This window comes from Triticum urartu, chromosome 3, assembly GCF_003073215.2.
Source record: "Triticum urartu cultivar G1812 chromosome 3, Tu2.1, whole genome shotgun sequence".
Classification (NCBI taxonomy): domain Eukaryota; kingdom Viridiplantae; phylum Streptophyta; class Magnoliopsida; order Poales; family Poaceae; genus Triticum; species Triticum urartu.
Genome location: NC_053024.1, coordinates 612,411,314 through 612,430,581, shown reverse-complemented (window position 1 = coordinate 612,430,581; position 19,268 = coordinate 612,411,314). Strand labels below are relative to the sequence as shown.

Sequence of the window (19,268 nt, the reverse complement as noted above, 5' to 3'; positions counted from 1 at the left end):
TATGCAGTCCAATGAGTGCTGAGGCATGTAGTGGATGTCGTTATGTTCTTACTTCACAGATGATTTGAGTAGATGTTGAGTATATTTACTTGATGAATCACGAGTCTGAATTATTGAAAGGTTCAAGTAATTTCAGGGTGAAGTTGAAAGATCGTCGTGACAAGAGGATAAAATATCTATGATATGATCATAGAGATGAATATCTGAATTACGAGTTTGGCACAGAATTAAGACATTGTGGAAATTGTTTCACAACTAATACAGCCTGGAACACCATAGTGTGATGGTGTGTCCGAACATCATAACTGCACCCTATTTGGATATGATGCATACCATGATGTCTCTTATCGAATTACCACGATAGTTTATGGGTTAGGCATTAGAGACAACCACATTCACTTTAAATAGGGCACCACAAAATTCCGATGAGATGACACCGTATGAACTATGGCTTAGAGAAACCTAAGCTGTCATTTCTGAAAAAGTTTGGGGCTGCGACGCTTATGTGAAAAAGTTTCAGGCTGATAAGCTCGAACCCAAAGCGGATAAATGCATCTTCATAGGACACCCAAAACAGTTGGGTATACCTCCTGTCTCAGATCCTAAAGCAATAAGGGATTGTTTCTAGAATCGGGTCCTTTCTCGAGGAAAAGTTTCTCTCGAAAGAATTGGGTGGGAGGGTGGTGGAGACTTGATGAGGTTATTGAACCATCTCTTCAACTAGTGTGTGGCAGGGCACAGGAAGTTGTTCCTGTGGCACCTACACCAATTGAAGTGGAAGCTTATGATAGTGATCATGAAACTTCAGATCAAGTCACTACCAAACCTCGTAGGATGACAAGGATGCGTACTACTTCAGAGTGGTACGTAATCCTGTCTTGGAAGTCATGTTGCTAGACAACAATGAACCTACGAGCTATGGAAAAGCGATGGTGGGCCCGGATTCCAAAATGGCTCGAGGCCATATAATCCGAGAGAGGATCCATATATGAAAACAAAGTGTAGACTTTGGCAGAACAGCTCGATGGTCGTAAGGCTGTTGAGTGCAGATGGATTTTAAAAGGAAGACGGACAATGATGGTAAGTATTACCATTAAGAAAGCTCGACTTGTCTTTAAGAAGTTTCTGACAAGTTCAAGGAGTTGACTACGATGAGATTTTCTCACTCGTAGCGATGCTAAGAGTCTGTTGGAATTATGTTAGCGATCACTGCATTATTTATGAAATCTTGCAGATAGGATGTCAAAACATTGTTTCCTCGACGATTTTCTTGAGGAAAGGTTGTATGTGATACAGCCGGAAGGTTTTGTCAATCCTGAAAGATGCTAATAAGTATGCAAAGCTCCAGCAATCCTTCTAAGGACTGGAGTAAGCATCTCGGAGTTGGAATGTATACTTTGATGATGATCAAAGATTTTGGGTTTATACAAAGTTTATGAGAAACTTGTATTTCCAAAGAAGTGAGTGGGAACACTATAGAATTTCTGATAAGTATATGTTGACATATTGTTGATCAGAAATGACGTAGAATTTCTGGAAAGCATATAGGGTATTTGGAAAGTGTTTTCAATGGAAAGCCTGGATTAAGCTACTTGAGCATTGAGCATCAAGATCTATAAGGATAGATCAAAACGCTTAATGGAACTTTCAAATGAGCACATACCTTGACATGATCTTGAAGGTGTTCAAGATGGATCAGTCAAAGAAGGAGTTCTTTCCTGAGTTGTAAGGTATGAAGTTAAGACTTAAAGCTCGACCACGGCAGAGTAGAGAGAAAGGACGAAGGTCGTCCCCTATGCTTAAGACATAGGCTCTACAGTATGTTGTGCTGTGTACCGCACCTGAAATGTGCCTTGCCATGAGTCAGTCAAGGGGTACAAGAGTGATCCAAGAACGGATCACAGGACAGTGGTCAAAGTTATCCTTAGTAACTAGTGGACTAAGGAATTTTCTCGATTATGGAGGTGGTAAAAGAGTTCGTCGTAAAGGGTTATGCCGATGCAAACTTTGACACTAATCCAGATTATTCTGAGTAATAAACTGGATTCGTATAGTAGAACAGTTATTTGGAATAGCTCCAAATAGAGCGTGGTAGCTACATCTAGGAGATGACATAGAGATTTGTAAAGCACACACGGATCTGAAAGGTTCGGACCCGTTGACTAAAACCTCTCTCACAAGCAACATGATCAAACCTAAAACTCATTGAGTGTTAATCACATAGTGATGTGAACTAGACTACTGACTCTAGTAAACTCTTGGGTGTTAGTCACATGGCGATGTGACCTGTGAGTGTTAATCACATGGCGATGTGAACTAGATTATTGACTCTAGTGCAAGTGGGAGACTGTTGGAAATATGCCCTAGAGGCAATAATAAATTGGTTATTATTATATTTCCTTGTTCATGATAATAGTTTATTATCCATGCTATAATTGTATTGATAGGAAACTCAGATACATGTGTGGATACATAGACAACACCATGTCCCTAGTAAGCCTCTAGATGACTAGCTCGTTGATCAATAGATGGTTACGGTTTCCTAACCATGGACATTGGATGTCGTTGATAACGGGATCACATCATTAGGAGAATGATGTGATGGACAAGACCCAATCCTAAGCCTAACACAAAGATCGTGTAGTTCGTATGCTAAAGCTTTTCTAATGTCAAGTATCATTTCCTTAGACCATGAGATTGTGCAACTCCCGGATACCGTAGGAATGCTTTGGGTGTATCAAACGTCACAACGTAACTGGGTGACTATAAAGGTGCATTACAGGTATCTCCGAAAGTGTCTGTTGGGTTGGCATGAATCGAGACTGGGATTTGTCACTCCGTGTAAGCGGAGAGGTATCTCTGGGCCCACTCGGTAGGACATCATCATATGCGCAATGTGACCAAGGAGTTGATCACGGGATGATGTGTTACGGAACGAGTAAAGATACTTGCCGGTAACGAGATTGAACAAGGTATAAGGATACCGACGATCGAATCTCGGGCAAGTACAATACCGCTAGACAAAGGGAATTGTATACGGGATTGATTAAGTCCTTGACATCGTGGTTCATCCGATGAGATCATCGTGGAACATGTGGGATCCAACATGGGTATCCAGATCCCGCTGTTGGTTATTGACTGGAGAACGTCTCGGTCATGTCTGCATGTCTCCCGAACCCGTAGGGTCTACACACTTAAGGTTCGATGATGCTAGGGTTATAAAGGAAGTTTGTATGTGGTTACCGAATGTTGTTCGGAGTCCCGGATGAGATCCCGGACGTCACGAGGAGTTCCGGAATGGTCCGGAGGTAAAGATTTATATATAGGAAGTCCTGTTTCGGCCATCAGGACAAGTTTCGGGGTCATCGGTATTGTACCGGGACCACCGGAAGGGTCCCGGGGGCCCACCGGGTGGGGCCACCTGCCCCGGGGGCCACATGGGCTGTAGGGGGTGCACCTTGGACTACATGGGCCAAGGGCACCAGCCCCAAGAGGCCCATGCGCCTAGGGAAACCCTAAAGGAAGAGTCCCAGCAGGGGAAGGCACCTCCTAGGTGCCTTGGGGGGGAGGACTCCTCCCCTGGCCGTCGCCCCCTAGGAGATTGGATCTCCTAGGGCTGGCGCACCCCCCCTTGGGATCCCTATATATAGTGAGGGTAGGAGGGCCTCTAAGAGACACACCTTATGCCTTTGGTGCAGCCCCTCCCTCTCCCTAAGTCTTCTCCTCTCCCGTGGTGCTTGGCGAAGCCCTGCAGGATTGCCACGCTCCTCCACCACCACCATGCTGTTGTGCTGCTGCTGGATGGAGTCTTCCTCAACCTCTCCCTCTCTCCTTGCTGGATCAAGGCGTGGGAGACATCGTCGGGCTGTACGTGTGTTGAACGCGGAGGTGCCGTCCGTTCGGCACTAGGATCATCGGTGATTTGAATCACGACGAGTACGACTCCATCAACCCCGTTCACTTGAACGCTTCCGCTTAGCGATCTACAAGGGTATGTAGATGCACTCTCCTTCCCCTCGTTGCTAGTCTCTCCATAGATTGATCTTGGTGATGCGTAGAAAATTTTGAATTTCTGCTACGTTCCCCAACAATCAACATATTAGTGCACATTGTGGAACCTATCGGGATTCAGGTAAGCTAAGACTAATGTAAAAATGAGTTTTCTACCACATAAACCAATAATATCATCCTACTATAGACCACAAGATTACCACTAGATGCGCAGACCTAGCAGAAGTAGAGATGACACGAGCGTCGGTGTTGCGTCCTGTGTCCCTCGTGCTGTTTGTCATAGCATCATAGATGTGATGCATACAAGTTATCCATGTGCATGAGGTGGAACATAACATGGCATATTGCTAGATTCGGTCACAAGACTTGGGTGTGGTGTTGGTAATAGCTTGAGTTTTCCAAACCCCTCATGAGACAATCAATCAAGCAGCTCTTAACCAATCCATACTTCTGCATTTACATATATCTTTAGATGGGCTGCAACACCCGTAACCCAACATGACTTCATTTGCTTATCCACTCAGACGAATCATAGTGGGTGTTGCCCCCGTAAATGTGTGAACCCATATGTTCTTGATCAGTTACACATGTTGTGAGCAGCCTACATAAACTCAGTCGACCCTTGAGTACCTAGTCAGGCCCCAAGTACACTACTCGAACTCTAACTTACTCTAACTTGGACCATAGTTGGTAGTGGCCCCTAGCAAGATGTGCCAACTCATAAGTGCTCACAAAGTCATGTAGATGAACCTCACAATGTGGCATATGCTATACCTCGGGATATATGTTGCCGAACCCATTATGAGTATTTGGAATCATTGTCGAGCGGCTCAACATCTCCCGAACTCATGATATAGATTCATCGATAAGGTTAGCACTTAAGTTGGTTACACAGCCATGCATCTTTTTAGTCTAGCCAATCAAGAGGCCCTAGAGTCATCTCTCCAAGTCGGAGGGAAAAATCCTATCTTGTTCGGCCATGCCTCGCGGAATGCTTGGGAGAAAGATCTAAAATCACCTTTATGACTATCCAGTTACGAACAAGTGTTGATAGACCCTAAGAAGGTCTATTCACATCCTGAGAATGTATGATGACCTCAGGTGTGGATCATGGCATATACACTATACATTAGACCAACAAATGACAATTTGCACTACATCTCAAAATAGGTATGTCTCACACTATGTTCTACCAACTCGCAAGTCTTATTATCATATTAATATCACATATATACTCATGACCTCCTAAACAAGGTCATCGACAGATGATATGCTAATCTTCAGATATGTGTTCTCATATCCACAATGGCTAGCGATTGTTATCATAACATCATACAACAAAGAGTTTCACAAAAAATAAAGTATGCGCCAACCTATGTCAAGATGATATTGAAGGAGAATATTAGTAAATCATGGATATACATGGACACATAATCATCTCTATAATTGCATCTTGATCATATTCCCAACCGAACATGTGACGTAAGGCCAAGGCTTGATAAATGAAGATGAGGCAACCTATTTTGTCTACGCTATGCAAATAACTTTCTCATATGGTAAAACAACCACTCATGTTCTCTTATATTATCTACCTCTGTATAATTTTTGTTGTTTGAATAGTGTTTTGGCCTTTGTTGGCTAGTTCAGTTGTATTGTAAACTTTGTACTCCCAAAATTTTGGAAAATAAATCTGGCCGACTATTCTCCCTTAATCATCCAAGAAAATATTAGAGTCTCTTTTGTCTCTTGAGATATGCAAATGACTTGTTGATGTCCTGCAAGTGCACATGAATAACTGAATCATAATTCAAGGGGAGTATTTTCCAAAAAGTTATTCTTTGAATAATAACTTCTTCTTCTAGCACTAGTCCTAGTTCAACATCATCTATAAAATTCCTTCCAGTTGCAAGATGGCGAAGGTTATTACTCTTAAAAAGTCGAGGTGTCATGTTGTTGGTGAATGGTATTCAAACTGAGGGACCAATATTGAACTAGAACCACAGTTGATTGACCAAATATTGTACACTTACTTTTCTGTAGAATCAAAAGCAGTGTAGTGCATGATGTAAAATATGGAGTTCAAAATTTAATGTAATATGGGACTTGGTTCAAAGAAACTATACTGTGTTTTTATTCATATATTCACATATGGCAATATCTGATGTCATCTCAAACAATTAACACACGATCCTATGATACATGACACAAGACACACAGTAATAACAACTCAACCAAACCAAATAGACTAGAGAGAACTATCACACATCGCTCTTGATGGCGGAGCTGTAGCCTGTTTGGTCATCATAGAACTTGGACCATAGCAAGACACCACCGTACTTTGAAGAGACCTTGATGAGCGGCAACACACGCGAAGTGAGCTCGCCGGCAGGGACGAACCCCGTGCCCGCCGCGTCCTTGGAAGCCGGAAGCCCCAAGAAGATCTTCCCGGCCGGCACTGACTCCCACTTCTTCCATGCATTCATGAAGGCCCCCTGTCCCGCACTGAACTGGCATTCCTCGTTGTTGTAGAACTGCACCCACACGTAGTCGAACAGTCCCGTGCTGATCGCACCGCCGTCCCATTCATCCGGGAACGGGCACTGCGGTGCCGCGCTCAGCAATACAGTCTTGCCTCCGTTCTTTCCCAAATTCTTCAGGTCAGTGGCAAGATCGTTCCAGAACTTGGCGCTGCCTTGCTCGATGTCAAAGTCAATGCCGTCGAGCGCGACGTCGCCGAGGGGACCGGACGAGGATGAACCGCCCAGGTAGTTGTTCCAGAGGTACAAGGCAACTTGTCGTGCATCGCCAGGAGAAGAGAGGCCATAACTACCATCGCCGCCGCCGATGGAGAGCAGGACTTTAACACCCTGGCCCTGGCACGCTTTGATGTCCTTGCTCTGGCCTCTGCATCCACCGGAGGAAGGGTCGCAGTGGCTGGCTAGGTTCAGCTGTGGCGTCTGGCCCTTGCCGAATTTTGGGAGAAAAGCGAGGATGACGAACTCATAGTTCCCAGACGCACACGTCTCGGCCAGCGATGCCTCGCCGTCGTTCTGGCCCCAGTACACGGCGATGCTGCCGGCGTGGCACGTGGCAAGGAGTGCTACGAAGAGGGTGGAAGTGAGCTGGACGGGAGTGAGAGAACGGCTCGCCATTGTTGGGATCAATCGGCACGTGCCTATGCAAGTAGCCTAGTACAGGACGGCGGAGGCTAGTGAGGAGACGTGCTCTGTGTTTTGCGTTGTGATGGCTATTGGGGATGTTTGGATTTTATAGTGGTTTGGGGAGCGTCAGGTACGCTTTTTTTAGTGGCTTTCGTGCCGTCTCACGTCCGCTTCTGCATCTGAATTTAGTTACCTATATATTGTAGTAGAGTGGTTACGGTTAAGTAAAGCTGAGGGGTAGAAAAATTCCGTTTGCGGCGGGTTGTTTCCTTGCTTAATTTAGTCGGACAGATTAGTGAAACGGACTGCGTTCAAATTGCAAATGCTGCACCGCACTCAACTCCTCTGTTTCCTATCCCGGCAGAGTGCTGGACAAAACGTATACGCAGCTTGGCAGCTTGCAGCACCCTTGTATTTTGTGTTCAAAGTTCACTTTGGTCATTTTTACTCAAGAATACGGCCAATATATATGCCTTTTGACAGTGACCATATAATCACCGAAAGGCGTATATAGTGACCAAAGTGAGCTTTCGAGTCTCCTCCTCGCCCCTCCTCGCCGCCGTCCATAGCGCCGCCGGGCGAAGCCTGGCCGGCTGGGCGCCGGCGGGGCTTTTCCCCATCCTCTCCGTCTTGGCTGGCGCGGGACAGCGGGATCCAGAGGAACGCCGGGCGAACGTGGGGTCCGGCGGCGCGGTGGGCGGGTCTCCCATCGGCGTCGTGCGCGGCACGGCGGTGGCGACCAGCGTGTCGTGAGGTGGTGGCTGCGTTGGCCTGACCGGTGGTCGCCGGTGCCGCCGGATCCAGATCAGATCCATCTGAATCCTTTCTTTGGACTCCGTCGGGCCGCCGCGGGGTGGTGATGATCGTCGCTGGCCACGTTGGATCGTTGGATTCGACGTCTGGAGATCTACAAGGAGTTCTTCTCGATCCTCCTTTCTGGTGGGTTGAGCCCCATGGCTCTTTCATCTTCGCGGGTTTCGGATCATGGCTTGCCGGATCCGGAGTACACGGGGGTTTGGTGGAATAGGATGGGGACCGGAGAAAACTTTGGTCGGCGTGTTCGGCCCGGCATCGGCGACGTCACTTGACGCCGTTACCCTTCCTGGAGGCGAAGCCGAGGTCCCCCCTATCCACCCCCGAACCCCTCCCGGACGAAAGTCCAAAATTCAATCTGGATTGGGCGGCGGCGGCGTCCTGCGCGTCGTATCCTCCATGGAGGCGCCGTATTGGGAGGAACTGCTGTTCGGGGGAGAGATGTTGTGGATGGTGGGCTCCGAGTAGCTCCAGCAGTGGCGATGGTGTGGAGGTTGCCAGGTGGTGCGGCGTTGTATCTACCGCGTTATTGACGACGAGTGGTGGCGGCATGGTGCAGCTGCATATCGACGACGGATGCGGCTGGATGGACGAGCGCAGGGTGGTCGAGCTGTCTGGCGCCATGGTGGCGTCTACGGCAGGCCTGGCCAGGTCTGTGCGTCAGTACCTGCTCTGGAGATGGATCGGTGGAAGAAGGCGGCGGCAACCTCGGTGAGTGCGCCGGACCGGCGTGTGACCCAGTCCCGGTATGTGGCTAGGATGGGGCATCCGGCATTAGATGTTAGGATTTGATGCGATGCCTGTTTGGTATTAAGCTCGGACATTCGGCACCACTGCATCAAGGGGGTAGGAGTAGCGACATATGTTGCCTAAATGGTGGCTTCAGGCTTACTGATGTACTACTTCGTAAAGTCTTTTGTGCTTAATAATTAATAAAATGGCCATATGCATCGTCCAGATGCAGAGGCCGGGGTGCATCCTCCTTTTCTATAAAAAAAATAAAAAAGTGAGCTTTCGACACAAGTATGACAACCAGATGCATTTTACTCTAAAAACATTGAACTTGAGGCAAAAGATTTGCCTCTGATGCAATAGTTAGAAAGAAATTGACATAGTACATCATGTGGAAATTAATTAGAAGAAAAGACTTTTTCCTTGGAAAAATATGACCCAAGCGTCAATGACGACATGTTTTTTTAGCATTCTTCTTTCATGTATCATGTGTGCCCTAGCCAATCTTTAATCATGTGCCAAATTCTCAATGCCTAGCGGCATTCAAAAAGGAGGTTGGCCACCATTTTCGGACATTCTTTTGCATAAGGAGCAAAGACAAGAAATACAAGTCACCCTCGTTCGAGCCAATCGGCCATCCAAACACGATTTTTAGATGATTAACACAGAGAAAATTTTCCCAAATCTACAAATGGTGTCATTCATACAAGTTGAGGTTGCTCTGAAAATTGCACATTGTAGAAATGAGGCCGTAGAGTATTGACAAGAAGGAGAAAGCTCAAAAAGAATAGAGTCACATGTGTCCGTATTTAGTTGATTTTTTTTGCGAGTCAGCATTTAGTTAATCAAGATTATAGCCCCACGCATTGTTGTGAGAATATTTTGCAATATTTCAATAAGATTTGATTGTAGTGAACATGAATATTTTGAGTAATAATATGGGTATTAAACTAAATATACATATGATTTATTGTGTCTGATTGTTGTATAGTTGTAAAAATATGTATTAAATATAAATAGGATAATAGAATGAAATTATCATGCATGTTTGCATGTTGAGTAGACTTTTTTTTCTATGCATGGTTGCATGTTGAGGTGCGTATTTTCTCATGCATAGTGCATGCTGAGGTGACATGTTTGAATGTTAAGAGAAATAGGCTACGAAAACCGAAGACTAGCTATTTAGATAGAAAATATTTGGAAGGCGATGACCCAAATCTTCATGAATTATTCAATATGATGCCCGAGAAGCCTTTGGTCTAGTCATTTTGATGGACTTATGCATCTTCTTAAAGCACACTAGATCCATGATGGCGCGCGTTGCCGCACCCGTCTATTTTGACAATATAGTGATAATAAGTTCCATAAGTATATAAGGGAGTTCTTGATCACCAAATTGGAAAGTAAAGTCATTTTTATCCGAGACAATTTTGCATTACTCATTAGAAATTAGCAAGGTAAAATAATCGGCATCACTTGTCCAATAGTCAACATCCATCAATTCACTATCATAAAATTAGACATACAAAGCAAGAAGATATAACATCATTCATCCACATCACATACTGAAATGTGGACTTTACAACCACTGGTAGCAATACTTCCATGACATGTGCTTGTACCTTGGAACGGTGTCCTCCTAATATGGATCTTTTGGTCCTTCCATTACTTGTGCTTGTCAAAGAAATGTGCCTTTCCCAACCTGGATCTTTCGATCAAATACAACCACATCCTACATTAGTACAGCACAAATAATTAATATGCAGCAATATGATATAAGAAAGCATGTAGATTTACTGATTATGTATCTTTGATCTTATAATAAAATGAAGATATCTTAGCTTGGGCTGTAACGAAATACACAAAATGTTGTACTCATAATTGCATGTAATTGTACACATGGTCAAATAGTTTGCCAACTTTCTACTTTGTGGAATAAGAGGAACGCATAGAATAACTAAATCTCACAAAACGAGGGAGCTCAGCAGCTAGAGAAGAGCACTGTAGCAAAACTTCAGAGTGCCGAAGTTGGTTAAGTCAGAGTCTATCCTAAACAGGCAGAACAAAGAGAGTTATTCCATGGGATAACAACCTAACTAGGAAAGTCAAGAGCTACAAATAGTTCCAATTGTAACATTGTGTCCTCTTGGTACTTCTCACAGAATTAGTAAACTACATTACCCATACGAACGATAAGTCCACTACAAATATAGTAAAAAAGGAGAAATATTCAATTTATTATTGTCATAGATGGTCATGATGATCGAAGCTGGCCAAGCTTTAGAAACGATAAGGTCATAACCTAAAGAATATTATTCTTTACTTATTTTCTCCTAGCCTAAATATTTTCCTAGTACAATAAAAGTAATGTTTAGTGGGCTCAGGCTGCGCTAGCGGGACGAAATCTTAGTCATGGACCCAGGCTCACCTATGAAATAGTCTGCAGTCACGTTAATGGTTCAACTAATTGATGGACAACAGAAAATGAAAAAAAAACCATAAAACTGCAAGGAAAAGGGCTCACATATGGCTCATAGTAAGTATTGTAACACATATATCAATGGTTATCTCTGCTTAGAAATTTTACCTAGAGGCAACAGGCAAGTGCAGAGTCACAAAAATATGTGATACGAAAAGTTTGAGAATGGTAAGTTAGTAATGGGTAAAGCAACTATGACACCAATTTAAAAGAGTTCTAGATATCAATCGTTACAGTGCTAAACTCACAAATCAGGTAGACTCAAAAAATAAGAAGAAAACAATCTGTAACAATATCTATTGAGTTAAACCTCCCCTCAAATATCCAGTATAAGCATTACTCTGTACAAAAAGAGCTTTCAAGAAGCAATCTATCATCATGTAAGCCAGAGCAATCAACATTTAACATACTATATGTTCCACTGTTATTGACTTTGCCCTATCTCAGAAGTTAAAATTTGACTATTTATTTTGTGCGAATTCATTTATTAAATGGGAAGGAAATTCATGGTGACCAAAAAATGTAGGAAACCTGTAACCACACAACTTTTTTTAAATACCATCAGCGAAAGCTTTCAGGGTTTGATTAGTCGGACACTGGGGAGCACTTTATGAGGTTTGTAGGTTGAATCCACCGCAAGATGTATAAACCTTATTACTTATAAGCAACTAAAGCCTCTTACCTTTAAGATTATATGTGCCGTCACTTATGACAAAGCTTCATCCAAGCTGAAAGCAAAATTTCCCAAACTACATGGGCACCGCCATCACAATACCTCCGAGAAATTCCAAGTTTTCCCACCTTCCAATTTTTTCGAAATCTTTTATTTTGCTAGATGAGCAAGATTCCTGTCATCCCATGGAAGGCATTCAAGAATTATGCGAGCCAAATAAAATTTTACGTAAAAAACTTGACTATTTTGGAATGTAAAAATTTAAATTGAGATGCTCACTAACATCATTTTTCAAAGATGGAATTCCACTTTTTTTTAACAAATTAGTACAAAGAAAAGAATTAATGTAACACTGGATAACTTAAAAGAGGCACGTAACCATCCTCGTTGTACATCCCAGCTTCTAGTATAGTTGCTGCACAGCAAATCAGAAAGTGGATTGGTTACTGTACTAATTTCAAGAGATGAAGAGAGAAATTAAAAATAGTAATGAATGCACAAAATAAATAAGAGAAACACATACATGTTGGTAAACCTGGTTATACAACTGATTCTTGAATTTTTCTGCATGTGGTTTCCCCTCAGATTTAAATGCATAAGAAACTTGAGCATCAACTCCTGTGACAGAATTGAAGTATTTTCCAAGTACGAACCTTTCATTGTTAAAGCAAACAAAAAATCATATTCTTTTCTTTCTGCTCAATTCTGTAAAAGAGAAAGAACAAATTAAAAAAGTATCACCAACATAAATTTTACACTTCAGAAAACGATCAAACTGTACATAAAAGAATTAAGAGAAATTTGAGTTTATTTGGAATATCTTGAACAAGTAGAAAAAAATGATTAAATAGATACAATGGAACTCACATGATTCAATCGAGTGTATCAGTGATAATTGTCAGGGGCCTTGTATCATGTCAAAGCTCTCGCGTAAAGCAGATATCTAAGACCTAGCAAGCTGCATGAGAGTGTCTACAGCCATTTCTTTTGGGATGATTCTCGTGTTTTCGTCGTCTGAAGCATGGCATTCCCCTGTGGCCTAGGCATATGGCATAAGGGGGAAGGAGAACTGTACCTGTAGGCAATCGACTACCAACGTGGAGCAAGTGCAGCAGGGCGGCGGCCATCTTGAGATGTACCTGTAGGCAAGGATGACCAGCGTGTAGTAAGTGCAGCAGGGCAGAGGCCATCTTGGAACTTGGATGGCAACGCACATGTGGCTGACGACCTACTTGACAAGCAGGAAGAGATTCAGATCGGGTCCGAAGGACCAGAACGGTGAACTCGGTGCCTAGCCTAGGTTTTCCCCGAGAGGTGTCCGCTGCAACCACATAGTAGCCCTTGCGAGTTCGACCAGCGCGCCACGACAGCCGCTTCCAAACCCCTCTCCTTCCCCGCATCGACCGCCTACATCGCCTCGCCCTGCATCGATCGGTGAAGCCCTACATCGCCTCGCCCCGCATCGATCGATGAAGCACGCATGGCTTCGTGTCGCTTCGCATCAGGCGATCACTCGCACACGAGGGATTGGAATGAGACTGGGTTGGTCGGTGACGGAGGATGCACAGAAGTAGGAGAGATACACAGACCTGTAGAGGACGGATGGAGGAAGTGACTCCGGCCACCTCCTTCGCCATGATCTCCTTTTTTCGTGCGAGATTTGGAGGCTCGGTCTAGAAGGACAGCGATCTGAGTAGCTCCACTCCGCATGATGTGCTTGGCGATCCGTTTGGCCCGCCGTTGACATTTTCACCACACCTCTCTCTATTTCTCTCTGCGGATACGACCACAGCGGCGGCGCACCTGGAGGGATCGGGTGGAGTGGAGGGTGCGGGGAGGGGATTCTTCCTGTTGCATCTTGAGGGTAAAAATGTGAGAAGGAGGATGGCGGCGGCTGGGCGAAGAAGAGGCGTCCTTCCACGGATGGGGATGGGGATTTCGGTGGTGGCTGCGCAACTGAATCCCAGACGAGAGACGAGAGACGAGAGGTCAGGCCGTCAGGGAGTGGGGGCGAGGGGAGGATTGCTCATGCATGTAGTGGGAGCATCGGCCCGGCAGGCCCAAGCAACAGCAGATCGCTGATTTTGTTGCGGGAGCATCGGCCCAGTCCGTTTAGGGCTCCGAGCGGGGTGGAAGGTGCATCCAACGGCCAAAAACGCCTAGAAGTGCAGATCCGACGGTTGAGATACTAATAGCCTGAGAGGGCTGGAAAAGTGCTCGGTTGTAATGTTTCTAAATTATTAACGCACTAGTTTTCCCCTCTCTTTTTTATAGATGGCATCGATTGGTGGAGCGATATCTTAAAGTCACAGCCCATCAGCCCACCCGCATCCCAAAAGTAAGCTCCCCTTTCTATCCATTTTTATGGCCATTTAGGTATAGAAGGGTTCCATGTCAGCATCATCTCAAGAGTTTCCATTCGATTTTGAAGGTAGTTTCGTCATTCCAACATGTGCTCAACATATTAGTGCACATTGTGGAACCTATCGGGAATGAGGTAAGCTAGACTAATGTAAAAAAGAGTTTTCTACCACGTAAACCAATAATACCATCCTATTATAGACCACAAGATTACCACTAGATGCGCGGACCCAATAGAAGTAGAGATGATGACGAGCATCAGTGTTGCGTCCTCGTGGTTTCCCTAGTGTTGTTTGTCCCAGCCTACAAGTTATCCACGTGTATGAGGCGGAACATAACATGGCAGATTGCTAGATTTGATCACAAGACTTGGTTACGGAGTTGGTTACAGTCTGAGTTTCCCAAACCCCTTTTCAGATAATCAATCAAGCACATCTTAACCAAACCATACTTGTCCATTTATATAGATCTTCTTAGATGGGCCACAACACCCGTAACCCAACATGACTTCATTCGCTTATCCACTCAGATCGAATTAGAGTGGATGTTGCCCCCTTAAGTGTGGAACCCCATATGTTCTTGTTCAGTTACACATGTCGTGAGCAGCCTACATAAACTGAATCGACCCTCGAGTACCTAGTTAGGCCCCGAGTACACTACTCAAGCTCTGACTTACTCTAACTTGGACCATAGTTGGTAGTGAACCCATAGCTGGATGTGACAACGCACAAGTGCTCACAAATTCATGTAGAAGAACCTCATAATGTGTCATATGTTGCCTCAGGATATATGTTGTCGAACCCACTGTGAGTATTTGGAATCCTTCTCAAGCGGCTCAACATCTCCCAAACTCATGATATAGATTCCTCGATAAGGTTAGCACTTAAAGTTGACCACACAGCCATGCATCTTTTTAGTATAACCAATCTAGAGCCCTAGAGTTATCTCTCCAAGTTGGAGGGAAAAATCCTATATTGGTCGGCCATGCCTCGCGGAATGCTTGGCAACAAGCTCTAAAATCACATTTATGACTATCCAGTTTTGAACAAGTGTTGATAGACCCTAAGAAGGTCTATTCACATCCCGAGAATGTATGATGACCTGAGGTGTAGATCATGGCATATACACTATACTTTAGACCAACAAATGAAAATTCACACTGCATCTCAAAATAGGTATGTCTCACACTATGTTCTACCAACGCAACTCTTATTATCATATTGATATTACATGTACTCATGACCTACGAAACAAGGTCATTGAAAGATGATATGCTCATATCCTCAATGGCTAGCGATTGTTATCATAACATCATACAACAAAGAGTTTCACAAAAAATAAAGTATTCACCAACCTATGTCAAGATGATATTGGAGGACAATATTAGTAAATCATGGATACATGGGAACATAATCATCTCTATAGTTGCCTCTAGATCATATTCCAAACTGAGCATGTGATGTAAGGCCAAGGTTTGATAAATGAAGATGAGGCAACCCATTTTGTCTATGCTATGCAAATAACTTTCTCATATGGTAAAATAGCCACTCATGTTCTCTTACATTATTTACCTCTGTATATTTTTTGTTGTTTGAATAGTGTTTTGGCATTTCTTGGCTAGTTTAGTTGTATTGTAAACTTTGTACTCCGGAAATTTTGGAAAATAAATCTAGCCGGTTGTTCTCCCTTCATCGCCCCACAAAATATTAGTCTCTTTTGTCTCTTGAGAGGTGCAAATGACTTGTTGATGTCTTGCAAGTGCACAGGAATAATCGAATCACAAAAGCAGGGAAGTATTTTCCAAAAAGTTATTATTCTTAAAAAAGAATAATACTCCCTCCATTCCCTTATACAAGGCCACTGGTTTTCGTCTCAAAATTTGACTTATAATTTTAGTCAACAAATATGGATTATATGTCATCAAAGATATACTAACGAATAGTTCTTTGAAATGTGCATCCGATAAAATACTTTTTGCGACATATAACTCACCTTTTACTGGTAAAATTAATAGTCAAAGTTAGACATAAAAATATGAAGTAGCCTTGTATAAGAGAATGGAGGGATTAACTTTCTTCTAGTTCTAGTTCTAGCTCTAGTCCTAGTTCAACATCATCTATAAAATTTCTTCTAGTTGCAAGATGGTGAAAGTTATTATTCTTAAAAATTCAAGGATTCATGTTGTCGGTTAATGGTATTCAAATTGAAGGACCAATATTTAACAAGAACCACATTTGATTGACCAAATATTGTACACACGTACTTTTCTTTATAATCAAAAGCAGTGTAGTGCATGATGTAAAATATGGAGTTCAAAATTTTATGTAATATGGGACTTGGTTCAAAGAAACTATACTTTATTCTTATTCATATATTTACATATGGCAATATCCGATGTCATCTCAAACAATTAACACATGATCCTATGATACACGACACAAGACACACAATAATAACAACTCAACTAAACCAAACACACTAGAGAGAACTATCACACATCGCTCTTGATGGCGGAGCTGTAGCCAGTTTGGTCATCATAGAACTTGGACCATAGCATGACACCACCGTACTTTGAAGAGCCCTTGATGAGCGGCAACACACGCGAAGTGAGCTCGCTGGCAGGGACGAACCCCGTGCCCGCCGCGTCCTTGGAGGCCGGAAGCCCCAACGACCGGCACTGACTCCCACTTCTTCCACGCGTCCATGAATGCCTCCCGCCCTGCACTGAACTGGCATTCCTCGTTGTTGTAGAACTGCACCCACACGTAGTCGAACAGCCCCGTGCTGATCGCACCGCCGTCCCATTCATCCGGGAATGGGCACTGCGGTGCCGCGCTCAGCAATACGGTCTTGCCTCCGTTCTTTCCCAAATTCTTCAGGTCAGTGGCGAGATCGTTCCAGAAGTTGGCGCTGCCTTGCTCGATGTCAAAGTCAATGCCGTCCAGCATGACATTGCCGAGGGGACCGGACGAGGACACACCGCCCAGGTAGTTGTTCCAGAGGTACAAGGCAACCTGCCGTGCGTCGCCGGGAGAAGAGAGGCCATAACTACCATCGCCGCCGCCGATGGAGAGAAGGACTTTCACGCCACGGCTCTGGCACATTTTGATGTCCTTGCTCTGGCCTCTGCAGCCACCGGACGAAGGGTCGCAGTGGCTGGCAAGGTCGAGCTGTGGCGTTTGGCCCTTGCCGAACTTCGGGAGAAAAGCGAGGATGACGAACTCGTAGTTCCTGGAGGCGCACGTCTCTGCTAGCGACACCTCGCCGTCGTTCTGGCCCCAGTAGACGGCGATGCTGCCGGCATGGCACGTCGCGAGTAGCGCCACCAAGAGGGTGGCAGTGAGCTGCAGGAGAGGGAGAGCTCGGCTTGCCATGGCTGGGATCAAGCGAAGCGTACCTAGCTAGCTGCTTCCGAGGCAGTAGTGAGAAGGTACGCTCTGTATTGTGAGTTGTGATGGATATTGGGTATGTTTGGATTTTATATTGTCTCGGTGGAGCGTCATGGACGCTTTCTTTAGTGGATTTCGTTTCGTGCCGTCGCTTGTCCGTTCCGGTGTCTAAATCTACCGGCAATGCTTGCCGTTAACTAAGGCTGAGGTGCAGAACAAATTTCGTTGCAGCCGGTATGTTTCCATGCTAAATAATTTTATACTAGGACTGATCAACGGTTCATCAAAGATTAGTGAAAGTGACTGCGTGCCCTAAAAAAAAGAGCGTCCTCACCCGCAAAAATAAAAGTGCGTCCAAATCACAAATGCTCCATACTCAACCAAAACATCAACAATACGTCAATACGTGCGATAGAAACCGTGCATTTGCTCTGTTTTCTGGGCCTATATACAGAATCTTACTCCCTTTGGTCTTTTCTACGTCATATATAAGATTCATCTAAAGTAAATTTTCAGAAAGTTTGACCAATTTTATAAAAAAAGTATCAACATTCACAACACGAAATCAACATTATTAGATGCATCATGAATTTAACTTTTCCATTATATGACTTTAGACTTGTAGATGTTGATATATTTTAATATAAATATGATCAAACACTACAAAGTTTGGCTCCAGACAAATCTTATATGTGGAGTAAAAAAAAACGGAGGGAGTACTAAGTATGTACTAGTTTATTGTGACGCTGATGCATATAGTTTAGTTGCGGAGCAGTAAAATGTTCCTACAGAACCTTTTGATATCTTCAAGCCCACAAGTGTGCGCTGTGTTACTCGAACCGACAAAATATCAATCCTGCCATCCGGCCCCGACCGCATGAAGGCCCAACCCTAATTGCGGGAAGCGCCAAGCCGCCAAGCGGGCACGTCTATATCTCACTTATAGCAAGATATAGGGCAGCCTCTCCTGAAGGCGACTGTCAAACTATGCCGGCCCAGGTGTGCGGGAGGCCACAGGCCACAACTTGATTTTTTTTTAATTTTTTCATGTTTCTAAATGTTTATAAGAAAATTTCTCGTGTCTATGAAAAATGTATACAAAAAATATAAAATATTAATCTATCATTTCAAAAATGTAAATTACATATTTGAAAAATGTTAATCACACATTTGGAAAATGTTAAATATGTATAGAAAAATGTTTCCCATGTATACAAAAAATATACTATATGTATGAAAATAATGTTGATCATGTATTTTTAAAAGGTTAAACATGTATAAAAGAATGTTGATCATATATGTAAAGATGTTAAACATGTATAAAAAATGTTGATCATGTGTTGAACATTTTAATGATGGCAATAGACATTTGTCACACACAATGAACACTTTTAATATACATCAGAAACAATTTATATACATGTTTAACATTTTGAAAATATAGAATTAACATATTTTAAATATATGTTTTTTGGTGTCTACTTTTATTTAATGTACGGTGAACATTTATTGTATACATCAGTAACATTTTTATACACATTTAATTTTTTGAAAATGCGTGATCAAATATTTTTCATATAAAAAAAGAAGACCAATGAAAACTTAAAAAGAAATAAAGTAAATCATTATAAAAAGGAAAAAACAACAGA

The 19,268-nt window shown here is 43.4% G+C and overlaps 1 protein-coding gene and 1 pseudogene across 1 annotated transcript; both read right to left on the bottom strand.

The window, feature by feature from the left end:
- Window positions 1–6,269: 6,269 nt before the first annotated feature.
- On the bottom strand, window positions 6,270–7,163 carry LOC125548849 (acidic endochitinase SE2-like). The gene has a single exon (XM_048712377.1). It carries the CDS (start codon window positions 7,161–7,163, stop codon window positions 6,270–6,272), a length of 894 nt encoding a protein of 297 aa, XP_048568334.1.
- Window positions 7,164–16,721: 9,558 nt separating this feature from the next.
- On the bottom strand, window positions 16,722–17,604 carry LOC125548848 (annotated as a pseudogene).
- Between the last annotated feature and the right edge of the window lie 1,664 nt (window positions 17,605–19,268).

What these genes read in the sequence shown, in the direction of transcription:
- LOC125548849 (XM_048712377.1), bottom strand. Translation starts at nt 7,163, where the DNA reads ATGGCGAGCCGTTCTCTCACTCCCGTCCAGCTCACTTCCACCCTCTTC.